Source organism: Phyllobates terribilis, unplaced genomic scaffold, assembly GCF_046119375.1.
Source record: "Phyllobates terribilis strain yellow unplaced genomic scaffold, ASM4611937v1 Scaffold_2__4_contigs__length_985480577, whole genome shotgun sequence".
Lineage (NCBI taxonomy): Eukaryota > Metazoa > Chordata > Amphibia > Anura > Dendrobatidae > Phyllobates > Phyllobates terribilis.
The window spans coordinates 939,164,745-939,190,523 of record NW_027362762.1 but is presented as its reverse complement, the minus strand read 5'-3'; the positions used below and the strand labels follow the sequence as shown (position 1 = coordinate 939,190,523).

General features: G+C 38.4%; 1 protein-coding gene across 2 annotated transcripts in view; it reads left to right on the top strand.

Moving 5' to 3' along the window:
* Window positions 1-25,779, top strand: part of ERG (ETS transcription factor ERG) — a 337,905-nt gene that overhangs the window by 227,367 nt on the left and 84,759 nt on the right. The window contains exon 1 of one of the 2 annotated variants that reach the window (XM_073668419.1): window positions 3,359-3,569. The exons of the other annotated variant lie outside the window; for it this stretch is intronic. Within the exon in view, the coding sequence (XP_073524520.1) occupies window positions 3,552-3,569 (18 nt within the window). The 5' untranslated portion in view covers window positions 3,359-3,551. Of the gene's footprint in view, window positions 1-3,358; window positions 3,570-25,779 lie in introns of those variants that run through there. 2 annotated transcript variants of the gene reach the window in all.

Here is a 25,779-nt window from a genome sequence, read left to right as displayed (position 1 = left end):
TCCCCAATCCCAGTATGCATGGCACCCCTCATCCCCAATCCCGGTATACATGTCACCCCTCATCCCCAATCCCGGTATGCATGGCACCCCTCATCCCCAATCCCGGTATGCTTGGCACCCCTCATCCCCAATCCCTGTATGCATGGCACCCCTCATCCCCAATCCCAGTATGCATGGCACCCCTTATCCCCAATCCCGGTATGCATGGCACCCCTCATCCCCAATCCCGGTATGCATGGCTCCCCTCATCCCCAATCCTGGTATGCATGGCTCCCTCATCCCCAATCCTGGTATGCATGGCTCCCTCATCCCCAATCCTGGTATGCATGGCACCCCTCATCTCCAATCCTGGTAGGCATGGCACCCCTCATCCTCAATCCTGGTATGCATGGCATCCCTCATCCTCAATCCTGGTATGCATGGCACCCCTCATCCCCAGTCCTGGTATGCATGGCTCCCTCATCCCCAATCTTGGTATGCATGATACCCCTCATCTCCAATCCTGGTATGTATGGCACCCCTCATCCCCAATCCTGGTATGCATGATATCCCTCATCCCCAATCCTGGTATGCATGGCACCCCTCATCCCCAATCCCGGTATGCATGGCACCCCTCATCCCCAATCCTGGTATGCATGGCACCCCTCATCCCCAATCCTGGTAGGCATGGCACCCCTCATCCCCAATCCTGGTATGCATGGCATCCCTCATCCTCAATCCCAGTATGCATGGCACCCCTCATCCCCAATCCCGGTATACATGTCACCCCTCATCCCCAATCCCGGTATGCATGGCGCCCCTCATCCCCAATCCCGGTATGCATGGCACCCCTCATCCCCAATCCCGGTATGCATGGCACCCCTCATCCCCAATCCCAGTATGCATGGCACCCCTCATCCCCAATCCCGGTATGAATGGCTCCCCTCATCCCCAATCCTGGTATGCATGGCTCCCTCATCCCCAATCCTGGTATCCATGGCTCCCTCATCCCCAATCCTGGTATGCATGGCACCCCTCATCCCCAATCCTGGTAGGCATGGCACCCCTCATCCCCAGTCCTGGTATACATGGCATCCCTCATCCTCAATCCTGGTATGCATGGCACCCCTCATCCCCAGTCCTGGTATGCATGGCTCCCTCATCCCCAATCTTGGTATGCATGATACCCCTCATCTCCAATCCTGGTATGTATGGCACCCCTCATCCCCAATCCTGGTATGCATGTTATCCCTCATCCCCAATCCAGGTATGCATGGCACCCCTCATCCCCAATCCCGGTATGCATGGCACCCCTCATCCCCAATCCTGGTATGCATGATACCCCTCATCCCCAATCCTGGTATGCATGGCTCCCCTCATCCCCAATCCTGGTATGCATGGCTCCCTCATCCCCAATCCTGGTATGCATGGCTCCCTCATCCCCAATCCTGGTATGCATGGCACCCCTCATCCCCAATCCTGGTAGGCATGGCACCCCTCATCCCCAGTCCTGGTATGCATGGCATCCCTCATCCTCAATCCTGGTATGCATGGCACCCCTCATCCCCAGTCCTGGTATGCATGGCTCCCTCATCCCCAATCTTGGTATGCATGATACCCCTCATCTCCAATCCTGGTATGTATGGCACCCCTCATCCCCAATCCTGGTATGCATGTTATCCCTCATCCCCAATCCAGGTATGCATGGCGCCCCTCATCCCCAATCCCGGTATGCATGGCACCCCTCATCCCCAATCCTGGTATGCATGATACCCCTCATCCCCAATCCTGGTATGCATGGCTCCCTCATCACCAATCCTGGTATGCATGGCTCCCTCATCCCCAATCCTGATATGCATGGCACCCCTCATCCCCAATCCTGGTATGCATGGCTCCCTCATCCCCAATCCTGGTATGCATGGCTGTCTCACCCCCAATCATGGTATGCATGATACCACTCATCCCCAATCCTGGTATGCATGGCACCACTCATCCCCAATCCTGGTATGCTTGGCTCCCTCATCCCCAATCCTGGTATGTGTGGTACCCCTCACCCCCCAATCCTGGTATGTGTGGTACCCCTCACCCCCCAATCCTGGTATGCATGGTCCCCTCACCCCCCAATCCTGGTATGCATGGTCCCCTCACCCCCCAATCCTGGTATGTGTGGTACCCCTCACCCCCCAATCCTGGTATGTGTGATACCTCTCACCCCCCAATCCTGGTATGCATGGTCCCCTCACCCCACAATCCTGGTATATGCATTGTCCCCTCACCCAACAATCCTGGTATATGCATGGTCCCCTCACCCAACAATCCTGGTATGTGTGGTACCTCTCACCCCCCAATCCTGGTATGCATGGTACCACACATCCCTTTCACAATGTACATACATACAAAAAAAATAAACAGTTATGCTCACCTTTCTTCTCTGTACTCGAGCGCTGCTGCGTCCTGTTCTGCCGGAGGCCGGGGGAGAAGTGCGGCGCCGGAGCACCGCGCTGTCCGGCGCCATTTTGCTGAAGACACACTGTAAATGTGTCTTCAGTAAAATGGCGCCGGATAGCGCTATGCGCATGCGCCGATCCGATGCCTCAGTCCTGCCCCGGTCTCCGGCGAAGAGAGGCGCCGGGTCAACGCTCCTCTCGGTCAGGTAAGTATGCAAGTATGGCGCCGGAGATCGCGGTATACATTCAGTGCCTACGCATACCGCAATCTCCGGCGCCATACACCTCCTCTTACTGTAACGGCTGGATGCGGTCTTCTGTCTGGAGCCAGACTGCGCGTCACGCATGCGCAGTCTATCGAGGCTTCAGACAGAGGGACGCATCCACGGTTATATTATAGATTTCTATCAGTTCAGCTTAACATATCCTATTAGATGGCAATAAAGGTCTTAAAAGGCTGGATTTTAACAGCCCTTGGACCTTTCCATTGATGGTTGCCCGAAAAGATAGTTGTTGAGTTTGGTAAATACGTGTTAATGGCCAACACTAATGCTTCACCTTCTAACTGGACAGAACATTTGTGAAAATGAAAGCATCCCATAAAATACAGATTTTCCATGTAAAAACCTAAAACGGCATAATAAATAATGGACATGAAGCATAAAATGTTGTCGTTTTGGACACAAAACATGTTCTTATCCCCATGGGAGAGGCTACAATAAACTGAGGCAAAAGTTGGCTGGCAATTCCAAGCATCTGTATCCTGCCTGAACTCACATGTCACTGAACATTGCCTTCTGTCACACCTGCCTGAGCAGACATGGGCATATGACATTTCCAAAAAAAAAAAAAAATTATATATATCTTCTAGCACGTATCATCAAGAAAAACATCATTGTTTTCAAGCTCTCTTATCTTGGTTCTCCCAAATATCCTGTTTCTTAGAGTAACATAGGCCAGCACCAATAGGACTCTCTTCCTGTCATTGCCTGACTTCATTTCCCGGAGCTCGCACAATCTCATCCGCTCCAAACAACACCATCAAATTCTACTTTCTGGTCAGAGCGAGGCAAAAAAAATTTTTATTTTACTTTTTAATTAGAATCAATAAAACTGATCAGCAGGATGGCAAGTACGATCAAGGTGAGACGGATCTATTCTTCTCCTATCGATACTTTAGCTTTTCAACTTTTTGGTTTATTATTTTTTAGCGTATTTTTTTTTTTATCAAAGAGAGATAAGTTTGGGTTGGGCAAGAAACACCCCCACTGCCACAATAGAAGGCAACAAGATTTCCTTTGCAACGCTTAGTAAATTTCCTTTTTCCTATTTCAACCATCCGCAAGCTTTAAAAACGCGAATCTCGGCAAAAAAAAGTGTATTTACTGTTATTTTTTATTTCGTGATTCAGGCTGGCGATCCTGTGATCTGTAATTCTCTGTTTTTCTGTTGCCTTTTTTTATTTTATAGGCAGGAATAGAGATGGTTTTTTGTGGTTACCTAGATTTTGTCGGGGGGTCTTTTGGGATGGCCAAGGCAAATATCTAAAATTTTTCTTTTCCAGATGAATTAATCTTTGTGACTATCTGGTATTGTGGAATGATTAGTTTTTAAGTGTTATACTTAAGGGTACTGTTTGTTCTGTGTTTTGGGTACTATACTATGTCTATACTTTACTATATACCATGATTATTCGTATTTATTTCTTAATTTTTAAATCAAGATGTATGCAGTAGGCAATGCTTTTAGTATTCTATGCCTTTTAGTAATCTATGCTTTTAGTATTCTAAGCCTTTTAGTAATCTATACTTTTAGTATTCTATACTTTTTAGTAATCTATACTTTTAGTATTCTATACCTTTTAGTAATCTATACTTTTAGTATTCTATACCTTTTAGTAATCTATACTTTTAGTATTCTATACCTTTTAGTAATCTATACTTTTAGTATTCTATACTTTTTAGTAATCTATACTTTTAGTATTCTATACCTTTTAGTAATCTATACTTTTAGTATTCTATACCTTTTAGTAATCTATACTTTTAGTATTCTATACCTTTTAGGAATCTATACTTTTAGTATTCTATAGCCTTTAGTAATCTATGCTTTTAGTATTCTATACCTTTTAGGAATCTATACATTTAGTATCCTATACCCTTTAGTAATCTATGCTTTTAGTATTCTATTCCTTTAATTGATTTATATATTTAGACATTTTTACATATATCTATTTTACCTTTTTAACTTTTCTTTAAGTTATTGAATTTTTAGTATCGTTTAGTTTATTTTTATAACTTTTTTTGTCATTAATCTGCTTATTCTCACCCAGATTCTAGTAAACTCCAATACTTTTTTTTATTTTTTATTCATTTGAATGTGATTCCTAAAATGTTAGATGATCGGCTTGTTCAGTAGCTACTGGGGTCATGCACTACAATCTTTTTTTTTAGGAACAGTAAAGTCATGCAGCATTATATTTCTATCACTTTGCAGTGCCTGGCTTGGCTTGATAAGACTTACATTGTTTTGTTAACAAGAGACTATGGAATATGAGACATCAATAGAAAAAAAAAACCATGGGTTAGAAAAGGGTGTTTAGAAATAGTTATAAAATGGAAAAAAAATTAAGAAATGAAGCAAAAAAAATCAGGTGAAATAGATCAATTTTTAATAGTGTTTCAACGTCTCCTATGATCGATTCTGAATTTTGCAAAATTGTATTATTTCTTATCCCTTTTTATTCACACTTTTATTACATTATACGAACGATAGACATTGTGTCAAAAATATCATTCGGTTTTTACAAAGTACATAAGATTAAAAGTAGAGCAAGAAAAATGTACTGGATGTATGTACTAATTTAATATGCATCTAATTCTGCTACATAAGGTTTAGGCATTTTGTTTCTTGCTCATTATTGTCAGCTAATTAACGGATTTTCCTTTGAGGAATAAAAATTCAATGGAATCAAATTTGTGGTTTGTGTTCCATTTTTTTTTTCAATATCCATGTTCCTTACCACTTTTCCTTCTTTTTGGATACATTCCTAACTTTGTCAAAGCAGCTGAAAAAAATGTTTTCGATGAAATCATTAATTAGTTTGTGCCTATGATAATATATCCCTTTCCACAGGTTTAGGATTTTTTTTTTAATTAATTAATTATTATTATTATTATTATTTTTTTTTTTTGCTGCTTTGCAAACTTCGGTGCTCATTTTTTTTATATAAACCCAGGAGTGAATAAAGTGGAGAGAGATGAGTTTTTTTCTTTATTCTTCCAATTATTTTTGAATTAAACAAAACCACATCACAAATTGCCTAAATTTGCAATAGTAACTTCCCAAAAAACATGCAGACAAAGGCAACCATGAAATGTGTCTCACGTATATACAGTAGTTGGTAGACACTGCCTTCAATGCATATCTGATTGGTATTTATTAATTTCATCACCACCAGGTCAAGAATATAGAGCAAAATACATAACTGACTTTTTTTTTTAACCTTTTTTATTGTTTTAGAGGAGCTTTATACTTTTTTTTTCTGACTTACTTGGTTCAATTATTTTTTTTTAAAGCAATGTGAATGTAATATTGTTATATTTTGTACGCGATCTTAAAAGCTAAAAAGGTTTTCTTAAATTCCTAATAAGTAATTTAAAAGAAAATGTTATAATTAGTTAATATTGAAATATAATGCATATTATATAATACATACAATGTATTAATAATAATAAAAATAATGTAACACCACACTTCCCATATGTGTATATTTTCTTAAAGGGAACCTGTCAGTTGATTCATCCTGCTCAGACCACAGACAGCATGAATCAAAACCTGTAAACTCAACTGCAACGCCGGAGAGCATTACTTTAAGATCCGGCCAGGGACATAAGGAGAGACAAGACTAGTTGGGTGCAGCCCTTGGCTTCTCCCTGCACCGCTCCAGATGATTGACAGGTCTCCCCTTATATACACACATGGAAGAGACCTGTCAATCAACTAGAGCAGTGTGGGTAGAAGCCGTCTGGACTAGTCTTGTCTCTAGCCATGCTCCCCGACCGGCTCTTCAGACTATGTGCAACCAGGATCTGATTCATGCTTCCGATGGTTTAGGCTGCATGAATCGACTAGCTGCTTCCTTTTAAAGGCAATGTATTGTCAGAATTTTTTTTTATATTTTTATGTTCTTTTGTTTGTTTTTTTTAATCCAAGTATGTATTAAACACATATATATATATATTTAAATAATACAGTATATATTATTATTTTTATATATATATAAATTTATATAATATAAATTATAAATATGTTTTATATATATATATATATATATTTTAACATATATAGTACATATTTTTTGTAAAACATATATATATATATATTTTAACATATATAGTACATATTTTTTGTTAATATTCCTACATTTTACATAACATAAAAAAAAAATTGCTGAAATCTTGAAGTTTTCTCTCGGAGCCTTATAATAGGCTGACACTTGCTGTTCTGTAGATGTCACTTGTTAGCTGTCATTGCAGGGCAGGGTTACAATGGCAGGTAACACCTTTATTAAGCTGGAAGCACAGTAATATACCAACTTTACACAAGTTTATGCCTTCATAAGAAATAAGTCGTGTTTTTGTAATCCTTTGCCCCTTCATGACCTTTGACGTACATTTATGTCAAAGGTCGTGTCCCTGTCTTTGATGCTACGTCTTTCCCCACACATGATGGCTGATTTAATCAGCCATCATGTGCCTATAACAGCCTTTAACAGCTGTGGGTTTGAGCGGTAAATGAAAAACCCCCAAAAGCAATTGTGGAATTGCACATTTTTTTGGGTAATTTCACCGCACTTGGAATTTTCTTCCCGCTTTCCAGTGCATTATGTGATAACATGAATGGTGTCAATCAAATGTACAACTCATCCCCCAAAGAAACAAGCCCTCGTATGGCTACTACGATGGAAAAATAACAAAGTTATAGCTCTTGGTAAAAGGGGAAGAAAAAAAGAAAAACTCAAAAATGGAAAATGGCAAGGACTTGATACCTTGATAAAAGGTAGAAAACACTAAGAACTTTTCCAGCTAAGACCATGCTACGTCCTAAAGCCCCCCATACTTAACGGATGAAAGTCAGTGCGACCAGCTGATCCTCTGATGTATATGGCGGCCTGTTGACTCTTCTCTGATAGATGATGCCACGGGGGGGAGAGAAGGATCGGGCTTTGGAATTTCATAGGTTGAAAAAAGACAAGTCCCCTGGAAGTTCCCACCACAACCTTAAAGCTTGCTGATTGGCTGCGCTAGATTCCATTGACTCTAACTTCGGAATATCATTTTTAAAATGTGGAGCCCAAAATTGAATCCCATATTCTAGATGTGACCAATCCAGTTGTTTTCAGGGGAGGTAAGAGTCTCTCTCTTCTCTTGAATGCTGGTCCGAGCCGAGCGCTCATGTGTAATGTGTGTGTTTAAAAGAAAATGTTCTGAAATCTTTCGCCGTCAGTGAATATGATTCATTGTTTGCTTGTCTTGTGACAGATAACACTTGTCTCCAAGAGCCTCCAATGAGGCACATGTCAGATTTTGCCCTCAGACCAGGTGGTCCGAAGAAAAGAAAAAATATTGCAGCATGCACAATTTGCCTCTAATATTCGGATCGCACTTGGCTATTCAACTCTATGAGTCTGTGGAAAACATCGGGCCACACTCAGATGACGTCCGAGTGCAGTCCTATTTTCAAGAACAGACTGAATGGAAAAGATGGAAAAGTTTTATTTTTTCTCCACCTCTGAGAAAATAAAATCACTTTGTAAACAAAATCTGATCAAAACTATAACAATAAGTGCCCACTTAACATTTGAAAATGTCTCGAGTCTCCCCCTGTAAGCTTCCATATACACAATATGATTTCCCCACCAGCTCCCCTCTACACAGTATGATGCTCCCCACAGCTCCCCTCTACACAGTATGATGCTCCCCACAGCTCCCCTCTACACAGTATGATGCTCCCCACAGCTCCCCTCTACACAGTATGATGCTCCCCACAGCTCCCCTCTACACAGTATGATGCTCCCCACAGCTCCCCTCTACACAGTATGATGCTCCCCACAGCTCCCCTCTACACAGTATGATCCTCCCCACAGCTCCCCTCTACACAGTATGATGCTCCCCACAGCTCCCCTCTACACAGTATGATGCTCCCCACAGCTCCCCTCTACACAGTATGATGCTCCCCACAGCTCCCCTCTACACAGTATGATGCTCCCCTATACACAGTATAATGGCCCTCACACGATATAATGGCCCCATAGTAGCACCCACACAGTATACTGCCCCTTAGTAGAACCAAAATTGTTTGATGGCCCAACAATGTATGATGACCTCCACACTGTACGATTGCCCCACTGTATGATTTCCCCCACAGTAGCCCCCACACTATATCATATCCTCACGCAGTATGATGGCCCCAAATTGGCTCTCACACTGTATGATGACCCTCACAGTAGTGGCCACAGTGTATGATGGCTACCAAAATAGTCATCATTCTGTATGATGCCCCCCTCAGTAGCTCCCACACTGTATCATGGCCCTCTACATAGCCCCCACTCTGGATCATAGCCTCCTTAGAAGTCCCCACACTCTATGATGACCCCCTTGGTAGCCCTCACTATGTATGATGGCCTCCCATTAGTAGTCCTGACTATGAATGATGGCCTCCCATTAGTAGCCTCCACTATTTATTAGTAACACACACACATAATGGCCATCACACAATTAAAAAAAAAACAAAAAACCATCATATACTCACCTTACCCCGGCGAGTCCAGCAGCAGACAGCGGCAGGTGACGTCATCGTGCCGGGACTCATGTCCTGTGCGTGTCGCGGCGCAATGACATCATCGTGTCGCTTCGCTCTGGACCATTTCTCCCTGCTCTGCTGCAGAGTTTAACTGTATTGTAGCGCTGCACACGCCGATATAGCTAAGAGTTGTGGTAGCTCCTGGTGTGCTCCTCCAAGTGTGACCACAGTCTCTGCCCCACCAATAGCTATGCTACTGAGTTGAGTAAATCTCCAGATTTGGGCTGTCATTTTGCTGGATTCGCCCATTGATATCAGAACATACTCATTTGGAGTACAGATGATGGCAGTGATGGGTCAACCCAGTTCCTCTGTCACTAACTCTGGCAATAAGCTGCTGCAGGAGATTGTTCTAATAAGCAGAGCACTCAGAGGAGGAGACAGGAGCTGACCCATCACTGCCATCATCTTTACTCCAAAGGAGTACGTTCTGATATCAGTGTAGCTGAAGGCAGGCAAATAAATAGGCTGGGATTATAAGCCACTTATATACATTTTTTTTCATTTTTTCCAGAAATTAAGACATATCCCCTAATAAAGTGATTTGCAAAGTTTCATAACTTTCCATGCAGGACAAAATTATAAAAAAAATGGAAGTTTCGTTACTCTTTGAAGAAATCTTTTTTCTTGTATTGTTCTTGCAAGGGGAAATATTGCGCAGTGCAAACTGCCTGGTTTTCTGTTGAGCAGATGGCATATTGGTAATGTGCTAACTCATGTGTCCCGGTGACATGTTGAGCTTTGTGGTTATTCCGCAGCTTTGCAGTGTTTCATCTGTGTGACCGAGGGCTAACCTTCTCTGAGCACTGTAACTGACTCACAGGCACTAACCGCAGCCGAATGCAAGAAGCAGCAGGTGGAATGTCGTGAATGCAAGCAATGCACGCGTGAGACGGCTGGAAAAATACAAATATGCTTCAGAAAATGGAGATTCTACTTTTAAAGTAGCAGTCTACTGGCGAGGATCACTTTTTTGTTACAAGAATCTCGGAAACAAAAGGCGATCACATGGAGACCCTCAGCGATCATTTATTATAACCTGTGAAGTGAGTGGTTAACTGCCGTACGGCTCCACCACAGGTGACATGATGTATTACATGATACTCATTGAAATTTATTGGCTATCAATGTAGTGCATGGATTTACCACAAAATGACTGCTGCATTCCCTGCTTGTGCTTTTATTCAGGTTTTGATAGTCCCTCCTGATTAATGCTTAGTACACTGTTCCACCCACAGGTTTTGCTTGTCCCGCCTCCCTCACTGGCTTACATGAAGAGAGCTCTGTGTGCACAGAAAGCTTAAGCTAGTCAGCACCATCAATCACCACCACTGAGGGAGGCGAGGACATGCAAAACCAGTGGGGTGATTGATACACTGAGACTTTGTCCAAATGTAGGGAGAAACAAACACCCTAATTAGGCTTTAATTAGGTTTTAATTTTAGTTTCTGCAGAAGGGTGGTAGAGATTAGATCACTAAAAGTGCAATGTTATAGGGCATATATCCCCTACCAAGCTATGTGCTTAATCTATACTGTCAGTTTAAGCCCAGAGAATCCCTTTAAGGCCACAGCCCCACTATCAGTATTTGGTCAGTATTTAGTCAGTATTTTTTCCCAGGAGTGGGAGACAAAACCAGGTAAGGAACAATCAGAGAAAAGGTATAATAGCAACAAGCCACCAATTGTGCATTTATCACCCACTCCTGGTTTTGTCTCCCACTCCTGGGAAAAAATACTGACCAAATACTGATAGTGGGGCCGTGGCATAAATCTGACAATTTATTTATTTTTAGTAATAGAAGGGATTATTACTTTGGACAATCTTTTTTTTTTTGTTAGAAAGGTTCATGAACAATCGATCATCTGTCATGTGTGGGTGTAAGTGTTGAGCTTCCCTGCAGCGCTCCCGCAGGAGAAAAAAAGTATTACACAGGAACCACTTAAATCAATTCATTATGTTTTTCAAAGCGATAAATGCCCTTTCGTTATGCGTTGGTAATTAAATAAGGATTTTGGATAGGGGAGTGCTCTCTATTAACCCAGAAATCACGAATAAAGCATATTAAAATGGGTTTTACAATCCATAGAGCCCCTATAACACCGTCCGACATGTTTTCTAGCCTGATCACACCAAACTGCTACTGCAGCATAAAATCTAATGATAAAAGGTCTGTAGACAGATACTTCCTCTGTCAATTTCCCATACTGATAATGAGCCAAATCAAGGAGGACTAATACAGGAAACGTTTCCAGCTTCCTGTCTAAGAGAATTCTGTCCTCTGCCTTTAACAAAGGTGATTCAGCCCCATGACACTAATGTTAAAAGTACAGAATACCCAAAGGAGGTTCTATAATTTCCTCAGTTTTCCATTTCATACAGAAAAGCAAGTGGTAGGTACTGCCATAACTTTCTGAACAGGTTTCAGCTGAGTTTCTTTATACCAACAGTCTTTGGTGTTTTTCCTGGTTATCCTTTTCCCATTGGTCACTGTGACTATATGTGAACAAGGCACGGGATGAGCCGAAATGTTATATCAAGCACAGTTGAATATTCTTGTGAATCCGCAATTTGCTTGGATGTATTTTTTGGATTCTTTATAATCACGTTTGAAAATATTTTGGATTCAATAAAAAGCATCGAACATATGAGGGTGCTGTATTTTTACATTTTTGTGACATCCTCTTACAAGCACCTCCCATAAAACCGAGTGCCGACCTTCTTTTACAAAAATACACATTAACATTGCCAAAGCAAGTATAGTACTACCAACTCTAATGTACTGCCCCTCCCCCCACACTGACTGCTGGAGATGAAAGCTGACTTAGGTCTGCACCTGAAATCACTCTGCAGACTGTGTTATTATGTCTCACGCAGAGCCTGTTCTAAGCTATAGCGAAGTGTGTTCTTTTTCCTCCTGCTTTTGATCGGCAGAGCTGACAGCACTATGAATGGAAAGCTACTGGAAGTGTTTGTAATGAGACTGCAAGAGATGAGGGATGAAAGCAGTCAGTTTATCACACTCGAGTCTGCTGTGCTCCAGCACATGTCATCGCACTGCAATAAGGAAAGCAGACAATTTGACAATACTATTGTGGGGGCGTGTTCTTCTTTTCCCCTGGTGTTGCTGCCCTCTAATGATTGGTCAGTGTCAAAAAGAGGAAGAAGTACACGCCCCCAGTGAAATCTCTCTGGCAATGCCCACTTAGACTTTAAAAAAAAATGTAACTGTTTAAGTAGAAAATGTTTGATTGCTAATATCTCCACAGCGGAGCGGTGAAATAATAATGAAAAAAAAAAAGTTTTATTCTGTTCTGCAGCCACCTATACATCCTGTGTCCAGTTCCACATGAAAAATTTGGTAAAAGATCCGCTCCAAGTTGACTCATTGACTTATGTAGAGTTCTTGTCTTGTCTCAACCACGCAAATTTCACAGCTAATCTCGAAAGTGGCAAAACCATTCATTCATCTGTATTATTCACTTTTTAAATATAGTACAACATATAATGTATTTCCTGTATAGTAGGGGATGGTACGTAGCATTCTAATATTGTATAATTTATTCTTTTAAAATACAGGGTGGGCCATTTATATGGAGACACCTAAATAAAATGGGAATGGTTGGTGATATCAACTTCCTGTTTGTGGCACATTAGTATATGTGAGGGGGAAAACTTTTCCAGATGGATGGTGACCATGGCGGCCATTTTGAAGTCGGCCATTTTGGATCCAACTTCATTCTTTTCAATGGGAAGAGGGTCATGTGACACATCAAACTCATTGAGAATTTCATAAGAAAAACAATGGTGTGCTCGGTTTTATTGTAACTTTATTCTTTCATGATTTTTTTACAAGTTTATGACCACTTATAAAATGTGTTCAAAGTGCTGCCCATTGTGTTGGATTGTCAATGCAACCCTCTTCTCCCAATCTTGACACACTGATAGCAACACCGCAGAAGAAATGCCAGCACAGGCTTCCAGTATCCGTTGTTTCAGATGCTGCACATCTCGTATCTTCACAGCATAGAAAATTGCCTTCAGATGACCCCAAAGATAAAAGTCTAAGGGGGTCAGATCGGGAGACCTTGGTGACCATTCCACTGGCCTACGACGACCAATCCACTTTCCAGGAAACTGTTCATGTAGGAATGCTTGGACCTGACACCCATAATGTGGTGGTGACCATCTTGTTGGAAAAACTCAGGGAACGTGCCATCTTCAGTGCATAAAGAGGGAAACACATCATCATGTAGCAATTTCAGATATCCAGTGACATTGAGGTTTCCATTGATGAAGAATGGCCCCACTATCTTTGTACCCCATATACCACACCATACCATCAATTTTTGCGTTCCAGCAGTTTTGGAGGGATCTATCCACAGTGGGTTAGTGTCAGACCAATAGCGGTGGTTTTGTGTAACTTCACCATTCACAAAAAAGTTTGCCTCATCACTGAACATAATGTTCTGTGTAAACTGAGGGTCCTGTTCCAATTTTTGTTTTGCCTATCCTGCAAATTCAGTGCGCTGATCTGGGTCATCCTCGTTGAGATGCTGCAGCCGCTGGATTTTGTAAGGGTGCCATTTGTGAGTAGCCAATATCCACCGAAGGGATGTTCAACTAATGCCACTCTCCAGTGACATGCGGCGAGTGCTACGCTGTGGGCTCTTGCTGAATGAAGCTAGGACAGCCACTGATGTTTCTTCATTAGAGACAGTTTTCTTGCGTCCACATTTTGTGAAATCCAACACTGAACCTGTTTCACGAAATTTGGCAAGCAGTTTTCTAACTGTAGCGTGGGAGATGGGTGGTCTCGTAGGTTGTCTTGCATTGAAATCTGCTGCAATGACCCGGGTACTGCGTTCACCAGACATCAACACAATTTCTATCCGCTCCTCACGTGTTAACCTCAAACATGTCAAGAGAAACTTGTAAATAACTCATGAAAGAATAAAGTTGCATTAAAACCGAGCACACCGTTGTTTTTCTTATGAAATCCTCAATAAGTTTGATGTGTCACATGACCCTCTTGCCATTGAAAAAAATAAAGTTGGATCCAAAATTTCCGACTTCAAAATGACCGCCATTGTCACCACCCATCTGGAAAAGTTTTCCCCCTCCCATATACTAATGTGCCACAAACAGGGAGTTGATATCACCAACCATTCCCATTTGGTTTAGGTGTCTCCATATAAATGGCCCACCCTGTAACATCCCTCTGATCATGTTTCTATATTTCTATGTATTGCTACGTTGTGTGATCCTTTTCTATGTCTCTATGATGAATTTGTTCCTACTTTGTAGCTGTTGTTTTCTCGATGATTATATAACAGGGATATAACCCCTGATGAAGCTTGGAAATGATCGGCTGTAGTCGTCTCTTCGTGTGTCACCAGTAACAATGAAGCATTGAGCTCAACCCAATGATTTATAGTGAAATGTGAAGGTCTTGTTGAGTTGACTGAAAAATGATAAGTATTTTTGGAAAGTTGTCAACCATCTGGCAGAATGAGATAAAACAGTCTGTGCACCCAGCTCTCTGCCTGGACTCCGGACTATGTGCAAGGCTGCGGGGGTCTCATGAATCATAGGATTGGGCAGAGCAGTTTTGGAAATGACTGAATAACATAATTTACATTTTTTTTTTACTTATCTTTAGTTTGCGCAGAATATTTTATTTGTTTATTTAATAATTATCACGCAGGTTCACATTCACGACCTCTGATTTCCCAATTTTCATACCAACCAATATAAATTACTCTTTTAGTATAGATGAGAATACTGAAGTATGTAACACTGTATGATGAAGATTATCGCACTGTTTGGGTTAAGGTTACTAAAGTTAGAGTAAGGTGTCAGAACACTTAGCTGTGTACGGGACTGTGTCGCTGCAGACCCGTCACAGCGCCCATGCTAACCCATTTTCACCACTGAAATCACCTACAATAAGGGTCACGTGAGCATCAGAACTGGACCATATAGAATGCCTAGCTGGGGATTAAATGTCACCAGAATGCACCTTGGGTACAAAGCCAGAGGAGGCAGTGTGGTGGGCAATATTCTGCTGGGAAAACTTGGGTCCTGTCTTCATGTAGACCTAACATGTACCTAAACATTGTACAGACCAGGCATTGCAAAGTTAAGAATTTTTGCAATATTCTTGATGCTCTTTTAGAAGCCCCTTTCAACCGCTCATCAGTAAGATTAGTATACTATATTCACACAATCTGTGTACAGAAATTCCTGTCACGCACTGTGTAGGAAAGACTAAGTGTAACATGAGGGATGAGGGGAAGGGAGCCCAGACACTAGAGAAAGGGGGAATGCAGACCTCCTAGGCTGATCTTATATCATCCTGTCTCCCCTATAGTCCCTATATTGGTTACTCACCAATCGCTGCTTGGAAACCTAAAACCCTGTATTTCCCTAGAGCTAGGCCCTGGATAGGGAAGGGAGGGGTGAGCACTAGTCAGTCCCCACTAAACAACTAAAGATTTACTGTCTTTAGTTGTTTAGTGGGGACTGACTAGTGCTCCAAAACAGGGGGACAAAACAGGGGAAAGCAACTTAGCTTGAGCCGAATTCAGAGAGATTAAAACACGTCCTCTCAGCACCAGGGAGGAAGTAAGCAGACTGCAATAGCACCAAGCCTTCACAAGAAAACATGTGAATATCACCGGAACCTCCCTATAGCAAGCTGAAAGTATTTAAACACCCAGGTAAGGGTGTTAATTAGAGCAGGAGGGAGGTAGCCGCTGGGTCCTAGAGTGAGACAGATTCTAAGAAGGTGTCTGTAATGCCAAACAAAGAGATGTCCTGCAGTCAACTGCAGGGCGACTGTCTGTCACATCTGAGACACCCGTGACAATTCCCCTGTCTAAGGGCTGGAGTTTGGAGCAGATTGGCTCAGACAGAAAATGTGCCATACTCAGGATGTTTTAATACAGTGAACTGATTTTGCCAAGCAGCAGATGAAAGGAGATCCTAAAGGAGCATAAACCCTCCCATGTGAAACAGAATACAGCATGATGTTTTTGGTGAGAAGAAAGCAAAATCAGGTAATGGTAGATATTAAAAATGTTTATAATTTTTCATTTTCTGGAGGGTAATTAAATAATAACAAATCTTAGTTACTCATTAAAGGATCTGCTGCTGATGTCTTGGTGCTTTTGATACAAATTTTGTTCCTTTTTTTGCTACAATTTTTTTTTACAGTATTTGTCTAAAACCAACTTCCAAACACAACTACGCCCATTTGGCTACAAGAAAAAAGAAAGCGACTTTGCATTTTTTACTAAAATGTGCCCAATAAGGCTCATTCATTTAAATATGTCTTATCTGCTGTGTGAAATAATTATTAACCATTTGTGCTAAAATTTACAGTAATTTGCTTTATACAAGTGGAGTGGAAAGTGAATGTAGTATAAATAAACCAGGCATCTTTAGAAACTTCAACTTTCTAAAAGTTGCAAAAAACCCCAGCAAGAACAGTTGTATCTCGAAAACTCCTTCTTTTGGGATTCACTTTTTAAGGAGGATTTAAAAAAATTCTTAATTCTTAACCAATTTATGCAAACAGATTTTCTGCAGATTTTGCCCCAAATCTAACAATGTAAAGCACAGAATCGCCAATATTTTTGATGGGACTATCTTTTATTTGACTGGATCATCTTGTACGAGTGGATTACCTGTGCTATAATAAGATCTATTCTGGGTGCTGGTATTTCTTTTATTGGTGCGTCATCCTGTAGAGCGTGTGCGATGTGGTTATCATCCTACAACAATGGAATACTAATGTTTCCTGCACAGAATCTGTGGCTCTCATAGTCTCTTCCTGCAATCATATCCATTGCTGTCCATCTCTTTCCTGGATTATACCTGGTTCTGAGCACCGTCTCTATACTTCATATTCTCTGTCATTATAGTAGTTATATTCTTGTACATAGGGGCAGTATTATAGTAGTTATACTCTTGTACATAGGGGGCAGTATTATAGTAGTTATATTCTTGTACATAGGAGCAGTATTATAGTAGTTATATTCCTGTACATAGGAGCAGTATTATAGTAGTTATATTCTTGTACATAAGAGCAGTATTATAGTAGATATATTCTTGTACATAGGGGGCAGTATTATAGTAGTTATATTCTTGTACGTAGGGGGCAGTATTATAGTAGTTATATTCTTGTACATAGGAACAGTATTATAGTAGTTATATTCTTGTACATAGGGGCAGTATTATAATAGTTATATTCTTGTACATAAGAGCAGTATTATAGTAGTTATATTCTTGTACATAGGAGGCAGTATTATAGTAGTTATATTCTTGTACATAGGAGCAGTATTATAGTAGTTATATTCTTGTACATAGGAGCAGTATTATAGTAGTTATATTCTTGTACATAGGGGGCAGTATTATAGTAGTTATATTCTTGTACATAGGAGCAGTATTATAGTAGTTATATTCTTGTACATAGGAGCAGTATTATAGTAGTTATATTCTTGTACATAGTAGCAGTATTATAGTAGTTATATTCTTGTACATAGGGGCAGTATTATAGTAGTTATATTCTTGTACATAGGGGGCAGTAATATAGTAGTTATAATCTTGTACATGGGGGCAGTATTTTAGTAGTTATATTCTTGTACATAGGGGCAGTATTATAGTAGTTATATTCTTGTACATAGGAGCAGTATTATAGTAGTTATATTCTTGTACATAGGAGCAGTATTATAGTAGTTATATTCTTGTACATAGGAGCAGTATTATAGTAGTTATATTCTTGCTCATAGGGGGCAGTTTCATAGTAGTTATATTCTTGTACATAGGGGGCAGTATTATAGTAGTTATATTCTTGTACATAGGGGGCAGTATTATAGTAGTTATGTTCTTGTACATAGGGGGCAGTATTATAATAGTTATATTCTTGTACATAGGAGCAGTATTATAGTAGTTATGTTCTTGTACATAGGGGGCAGTATTATAGTAGTTATATTCTTGTACATAGGAGCAGTATTATAGTAGTTATATTCTTGTACATAGGGGCAGTATTATAGTAGTTATATTCTTGAATATAGGAGCAGTATTATAGTAGTTATATTCTTGAATATAGGAGCAGTATTATAGTAGTTATATTCTTGTACATAAGGGGCAGTATTATAGTAGTTATGTTCTTGTACATAGGGGGCAGTATTATAATAGTTATATTCTTGTACATAGAAGCAGTTTTATAGTAGTTATATTCTTGTACATAAGAGCAGTATTATAGTAGTTATATTCCTGTACATAGGGGGCAGTATTATAGTAGTTATGTTCTTGTACTTAGGGGGCAGTATTATAGTATTTATATTCTTGTACCTAGGAGCAGTATTATAGTAGTTATATTCTTGTACATAGTGGGCAGTATTATAGTAATTATATTCTTGTACATAGTGGGCAGTATTATAGTAGTTATATTCTTGTACATAAGATCAGTATTATAGTAGTTATATTCTTGTACAAAGGGACAGTATTATAGTAGTTATATTCTTGTACATAGGGGGCAGTATTATAGTAGTTATATTCCTGTACATAGGGGGCAGTATTATAGTAGTTATGTTTTTGTACATAGGTGCAGTATTACAGTAGTTATATTCTTGTACATAAGAGCAGTATTATAGTAGTTTTATTCTTGTACATAGGGGGCAGTATTATAGTAGTTATGTTCTTGTACATAGGGGCAGTATTTTAGTAGTTAAATTCTTGTACATAGTGGGCAGTATTATAGTAGTTATATTCTTGTACACAGGAGCAGTATTATAGTAGTTATATTCTTGTACATAGGGACAGTATTATAGTAGTTATATTCTTGAATATAGGAGCAGTATTATAGTAGTTATATTCTTGTACATAGGAGCAGTATTATAGTAGTTATATTCTTGTACATAGGGGCAGTATTATAGTAGTTATATTCTTGAATATAGGAGCAGTATTATAGTAGTTATATTCTTGAATATAGGAGCAGTATTATAGTAGTTATATTCTTGTACATAAGGGGCAGTATTATAGTAGTTATATTCTTGTACATAGGGGGCAGTATTATAGTAGTTATATTCTTGTACATAGGGGGCAGTATTATATTAGTTATATTCTTGTACATAGGGGGCAGTATTATAGTAGTTATATTCTTGTACATAGGAGCAGTATTATAGTAGTTATATTCTTGTACATAGGGGGCAAAATTATAGTAGTTGTATTCTTGTACATAGGAGCAGTATTATAGTAGTTATATTCTTGTACATAGGAGGCAGTATTATAGTAGTTATATTCTTGTACATAGGAGCAGTATTATAGTAGTTATATTCTTGTACATAGGAGCAGTATTATAGTAGTTATATTCTTGTACATAGGGGGCAGTATTATAGTAGTTATATTCTTGTACATAGGAGCAGTATTATAGTAGTTATATTCTTGTACATAGGAGCAGTATTATAGTAGTTATATTCTTGTACATAGTAGCAGTATTATAGTAGTTATATTCTTGTACATAGGGGCAGTATTATAGTAGTTATATTCTTGTACATAGGGGGCAGTAATATAGTAGTTATAATCTTGTACATGGGGGCAGTATTTTAGTAGTTATATTCTTGTACATAGGGGGCAGTATTATAGTAGTTATATTCTTGTACATAGGAGCAGTATTATAGTAGTTATATTCTTGTACATAGGAGCAGTATTATAGTAGTTATATTCTTGTACATAGGAGCAGTATTATAGTAGTTATATTCTTGCTCATAGGGGGCAGTTTCATAGTAGTTATATTCTTGTACATAGGGGGCAGTATTATAGTAGTTATATTCTTGTACATAGGGGGCAGTATTATAGTAGTTATGTTCTTGTACATAGGGGGCAGTATTATAATAGTTATATTCTTGTACATAGGAGCAGTATTATAGTAGTTATGTTCTTGTACATAGGGGGCAGTATTATAGTAGTTATATTCTTGTACATAGGAGCAGTATTATAGTAGTTATATTCTTGTACATAGGGGCAGTATTATAGTAGTTATATTCTTGAATATAGGAGCAGTATTATAGTAGTTATATTCTTGAATATAGGAGCAGTATTATAGTAGTTATATTCTTGTACATAAGGGGCAGTATTATAGTAGTTATGTTCTTGTACATAGGGGGCAGTATTATAATAGTTATATTCTTGTACATAGGAGCAGTTTTATAGTAGTTATATTCTTGTACATAAGAGCAGTATTATAGTAGTTATATTCCTGTACATAGGGGGCAGTATTATAGTAGTTATGTTCTTGTACTTAGGGGGCAGTATTATAGTATTTATATTCTTGTACCTAGGAGCAGTATTATAGTAGTTATATTCTTGTACATAGTGGGCAGTATTATAGTAATTATATTCTTGTACATAGTGGGCAGTATTATAGTAGTTATATTCTTGTACATAAGATCAGTATTATAGTAGTTATATTCTTGTACAAAGGGACAGTATTATAGTAGTTATATTCTTGTACATAGGGGGCAGTATTATAGTAGTTATATTCTTGTACATAGGGGGCAGTATTATAGTAGTTATGTTTTTGTACATAGGTGCAGTATTACAGTAGTTATATTCTTGTACATAAGAGCAGTATTATAGTAGTTTTATTCTTGTACATAGGGGGCAGTATTATAGTAGTTATGTTCTTGTACATAGGGGCAGTATTTTAGTAGTTAAATTCTTGTACATAGTGGGCAGTATTATAGTAGTTATATTCTTGTACACAGGAGCAGTATTATAGTAGTTATATTCTTGTACATAGGGACAGTATTATAGTAGTTATATTCTTGAATATAGGAGCAGTATTATAGTAGTTATATTCTTGTACATAGGAGCAGTATTATAGTAGTTATATTCTTGTACATAGGGGCAGTATTATAGTAGTTATATTCTTGAATATAGGAGCAGTATTATAGTAGTTATATTCTTGAATATAGGAGCAGTATTATAGTAGTTATATTCTTGTACATAAGGGGCAGTATTATAGTAGTTATATTCTTGTACATAGGGGGCAGTATTATAGTAGTTATATTCTTGTACATAGGGGGCAGTATTATATTAGTTATATTCTTGTACATAGGGGGCAGTATTATAGTAGTTATATTCTTGTACATAGGAGCAGTATTATAGTAGTTATATTCTTGTACATAGGGGGCAAAATTATAGTAGTTGTATTCTTGTACATAGGAGCAGTATTATAGTAGTTATATTCTTGTACATAGGAGCAGTATTATAGTAGTTATATTCTTGTACATAGGAGCAGTATTATAGTAGTTATATTCTTGTACATAGGAGCAGTATTATAGTAGTTATATTCTTGTACATAGGAGCAGTATTATAGCAGTTATATTATTGTACATAGGAGCAGTATTATAGTAGTTATATTCTTGTACATAGGGGGCAGAATTATAGTAGTTGTATTCTTGTACATAGGGGCAGTATTATAGTAGCTATATTCTTGTACATAGGAGCAGTATTATAGTAGTTATATTCTTGTACATAGGAGCAGTATTATAGTAGTTATATTCTTGTACATAGGAGCAGTATTATAGTAGTTATATTCTTGTACATAGAGGGGCAGTATTATAGTAATTATATTCTTGTACATAGTGGGCAGTATTATAGTAGTTATATTCTTGTACACAGGAGCAGTATTATAGTAGTTATATTCTTGTACATAGGGACAGTATTATAGTAGTTATATTCTAGTTCATAGGGGCAGTATTATAGTAGTTATATTCTTATATATAGGGGCAGTATTATAGTAGTTATATTCTTGTACATAGGGGGCAGTATTATAGTAGTTATATTCTTGTACCTAGGAAGTAGTATTACAGTAGTTATATTCTTGTACATAAGAGCAGTATTATAGTAGTTTTATTCTTGTACATAGGGGGCAGTATTATAGTAGTTATATTCTTGTACATAGGGGCAGTATTATAGTAGTTATGTTCGTGTACATAGGAGCAGTATTATAGTAGTAGTATAGTAGTTATATTCTTGTACAAAGGGGCAGTATTATAGTAGCTATATTCTTGTACCTAGGAAGTAGTATTACAGTTGTTATATTCTTGTACATAAGAGCAGTATTATAGTAGTTATATTCTTGTACATAGGGGGCAGTATTATAGTAGTTATATTCTTGTACATAGGAGCAGTATTATAGTAGTTATATTCTTGTACATAGGAGCAGTATTATAGTAGTTATATTCTTGCTCATAGGGGGCAGTTTCATAGTAGTTATATTCTTGTACATAGGGGGCAGTATTATAGTAGTTATATTCTTGTACATAGGGGGCAGTATTATAGTAGTTATGTTCTTGTACATAGGGGGCAGTATTATAATAGTTATATTCTTGTACATAGGAGCAGTTTTATAGTAGTTATATTCTTGTACATAAGAGCAGTATTATAGTAGTTATATTCCTGTACATAGGGGGCAGTATTATAGTAGTTATGTTCTTGTACTTAGGGGGCAATATTATAGTATTTATATTCTTGTACCTAGGAGCAGTATTATAGTAGTTATATTCTTGTACTTAGTGGGCAGTATTATAGTAATTATATTCTTGTACATAGTGGGCAGTATTATAGTAGTTATATTCTTGTACATAAGATCAGTATTATAGTAGTTATATTCTTGTACAAAGGGACAGTATTATAGTAGTTATATTCTTGTACATAGGGGGCAGTATTATAGTAGTTATATTCTTGTACATAGGGGGCAGTATTATAGTAGTTATGTTCTTGTACATAGGTGCAGTATTACAGTAGTTATATTCTTGTACATAAAAGCAGTATTATAGTAGTTTTATTCTTGTACATAGGGGGCAGTATTATAGTAGTTATGTTCTTGTACATAGGGGCAGTATTTTAGTAGTTAAATTCTTGTACATAAGGGCAGTATTATAGTAGTTATATTCTTGTACATAGGGGCAGTATTATAGTAGTTATATTCTTGTACATAGGGGGCAGTATTATAGTAGTTATATTCTTGTACATAAGAGCAGTTTTATAGTATTTATATTCTTGTACATAGGGGGCAGTTTAATAGTAGTTATATTCTTGTACATTGGGGCAGTATTATAGTAGATATATTCTTGTACATAGGGGGCAGTATTATAGTAGTTATGATCTTGTACATAGGAGCAGTATTATAGTAGATATATTCTTGTACATAGGGAGCAGTATTATAGTAGTTATATTCTTGTACATAGGGGACAGTATTATAGTAATTATATTCTTGCACATAGGAGCAGTATTATAGTAGTTATATTCTTGTATATAGGGGCAGTATTATAGTAGGTATATTCTTGTACATAAGAGCAGTATTATAGTAGTTATATTCCTGTACATAGGGGGCAGTATTATAGTAGTTATGTTCTTGTACATAAGAGCAGTATTATAGTAGTTATATTCTTGTACCTAGGAGCAGTATTATAGTAGTTATATTCTTGTACATAGGGGGCAGTATTATAGTAGTTATATTCTTGTACATAGGGGCAGTATTATAGTAGTTATATTCTTGTACTTAGTGGGCAGTATTATAGTAATTATATTCTTGTACATAGTGGGCAGTATTATAGTAGTTATATTCTTGTACATAAGATCAGTATTATAGTAGTTATATTCTTGTGCAAAGGGACAGTATTATAGTAGTTATATTCTTGTACATAGGGGGCAGTATTATAGTAGTTATATTCTTGTACATAGGGAGCAGTATTATAGTAGTTATATTCTTGTACATAGGGAGCAGTATTATAGTAGATATATTCGTGTACTTAGGGGGCAGTATTATAGTAGTTATATTCTTGTACATAGGAGCAGTATTATAGTAGTTATATTCTTGTACATAGGGGGCAGTATTATAGTAGTTATATTCTTGTACATAGGGAGCAGTATTATAGTAGATATATTCGTGTACTTAGGGGGCAGTTTTATAGTACTTACATTGAATCATTTCATTATGCCTTTTATTCTATTAAAGAATACCTCTCTCTTAAGGATTCTATACTAGTGGTTAAGTGAACACATTGATTTGAGTTATGATGTTAACACTTACAATTCATTATCAGTAAGTATAAAGGTGTTATTACAGAGAATCCGTCTGTACATAACTGATTGTGACATACGTAAAATCTTGTGGAACTCTTTGTGGTTGATGTTTGTTCCACAAGGTTTTCAGCCCTGGCTTAGTCCCAATCCACTTTTGGCTCAGAGCTTCCTAATATATTTGACTTGGAACACTCTCTGTTGTAATTATGTGCAGCAGAAGAATAAGTAAAATAACCATTTGTAAGCTCCTGTACAAAATATTTGTCTTACATTATCTTAAATGAGCAGGACGATAGAGTTGTCATGTTCCACAAAGTGATTCAGACTGAGGTGTAGGTTAATGGACTGAAGTGTAACTTTGCACGCTTTACCATCTGCTTTCTGATACTGAGCTCTATCTGGAAACATTTAACAATAGAGAAGCGATGAACTATAAATCGTATTTTTATAGTATGGTAATCTGGTTTTATGGTATTTTATCTACTTGGAGAATCGAAGGGAAAATAATTCAGCTTGTCCGCTCTATTAAAATACAGTAGACGTGTTTGACAAGCCATCTGATAAGTTATAAGAATCGCATTGGCGTAAGTAATCGGGATCATGCCAACGTTTAGGACTTAGAGGCTGCTGGCTATAGAATTTCCTTCGAAGCAACTCATCATATATCTCATTATGTATCATAAGCATCTATTATCAAAGGGTCTTATCCAACATATTACCCATATCTGGGGGGTTCCACAAAGTTATTGTCTAGGATAAACCCCCCTCTAGTCATTATTGAGCTATTGTGTCTTGCCGTGCAGGCTCCACGAGGAAGAAAGAAGCTTTGACTTCTGGTTAGATCTTGGAGAGGATGAAGGTGGTAGAGTATAGCGTACCCTACTCGTCAAATATTACCTGCAATGTCAACAATACTAAAGCCGGTTATACACATTAGATGATTTGGCCAATTGTTCAGTCGACAACCATCTCAGTCGACTTTCCCATACACAGGAGCACTTATTTGGCCAAGCGCTTATGTGTTCTCTTTGAGAAAGCTGCCGGCTTTTTTCCAGGAGAACAATGTGATCACCAGTCCGAAATCAGACATGTGCAATCAACATCCTACCCGACAATCAGTCAGCCGCCTTCCCCATACACATTAGACCATCGGCCAAGTCCTTGGATTTCGGCAGGTACAGTCGGCATTAGTCTAATGTGTATATGGGCCTTAAGATCATATAATGGGTAACATGTGGTTCAGGGAGATGTAAGTGTAGACATTCTTCAGGAAATTCCTTTGACTTTAGGACTATTCCTTGTCAATAAATATCTCCCAATCCAACCCTAATATTGGACCAGTAGGTTTAGAAAATGATCTTACGGTTGTATTATGGGCATCATAAGATCC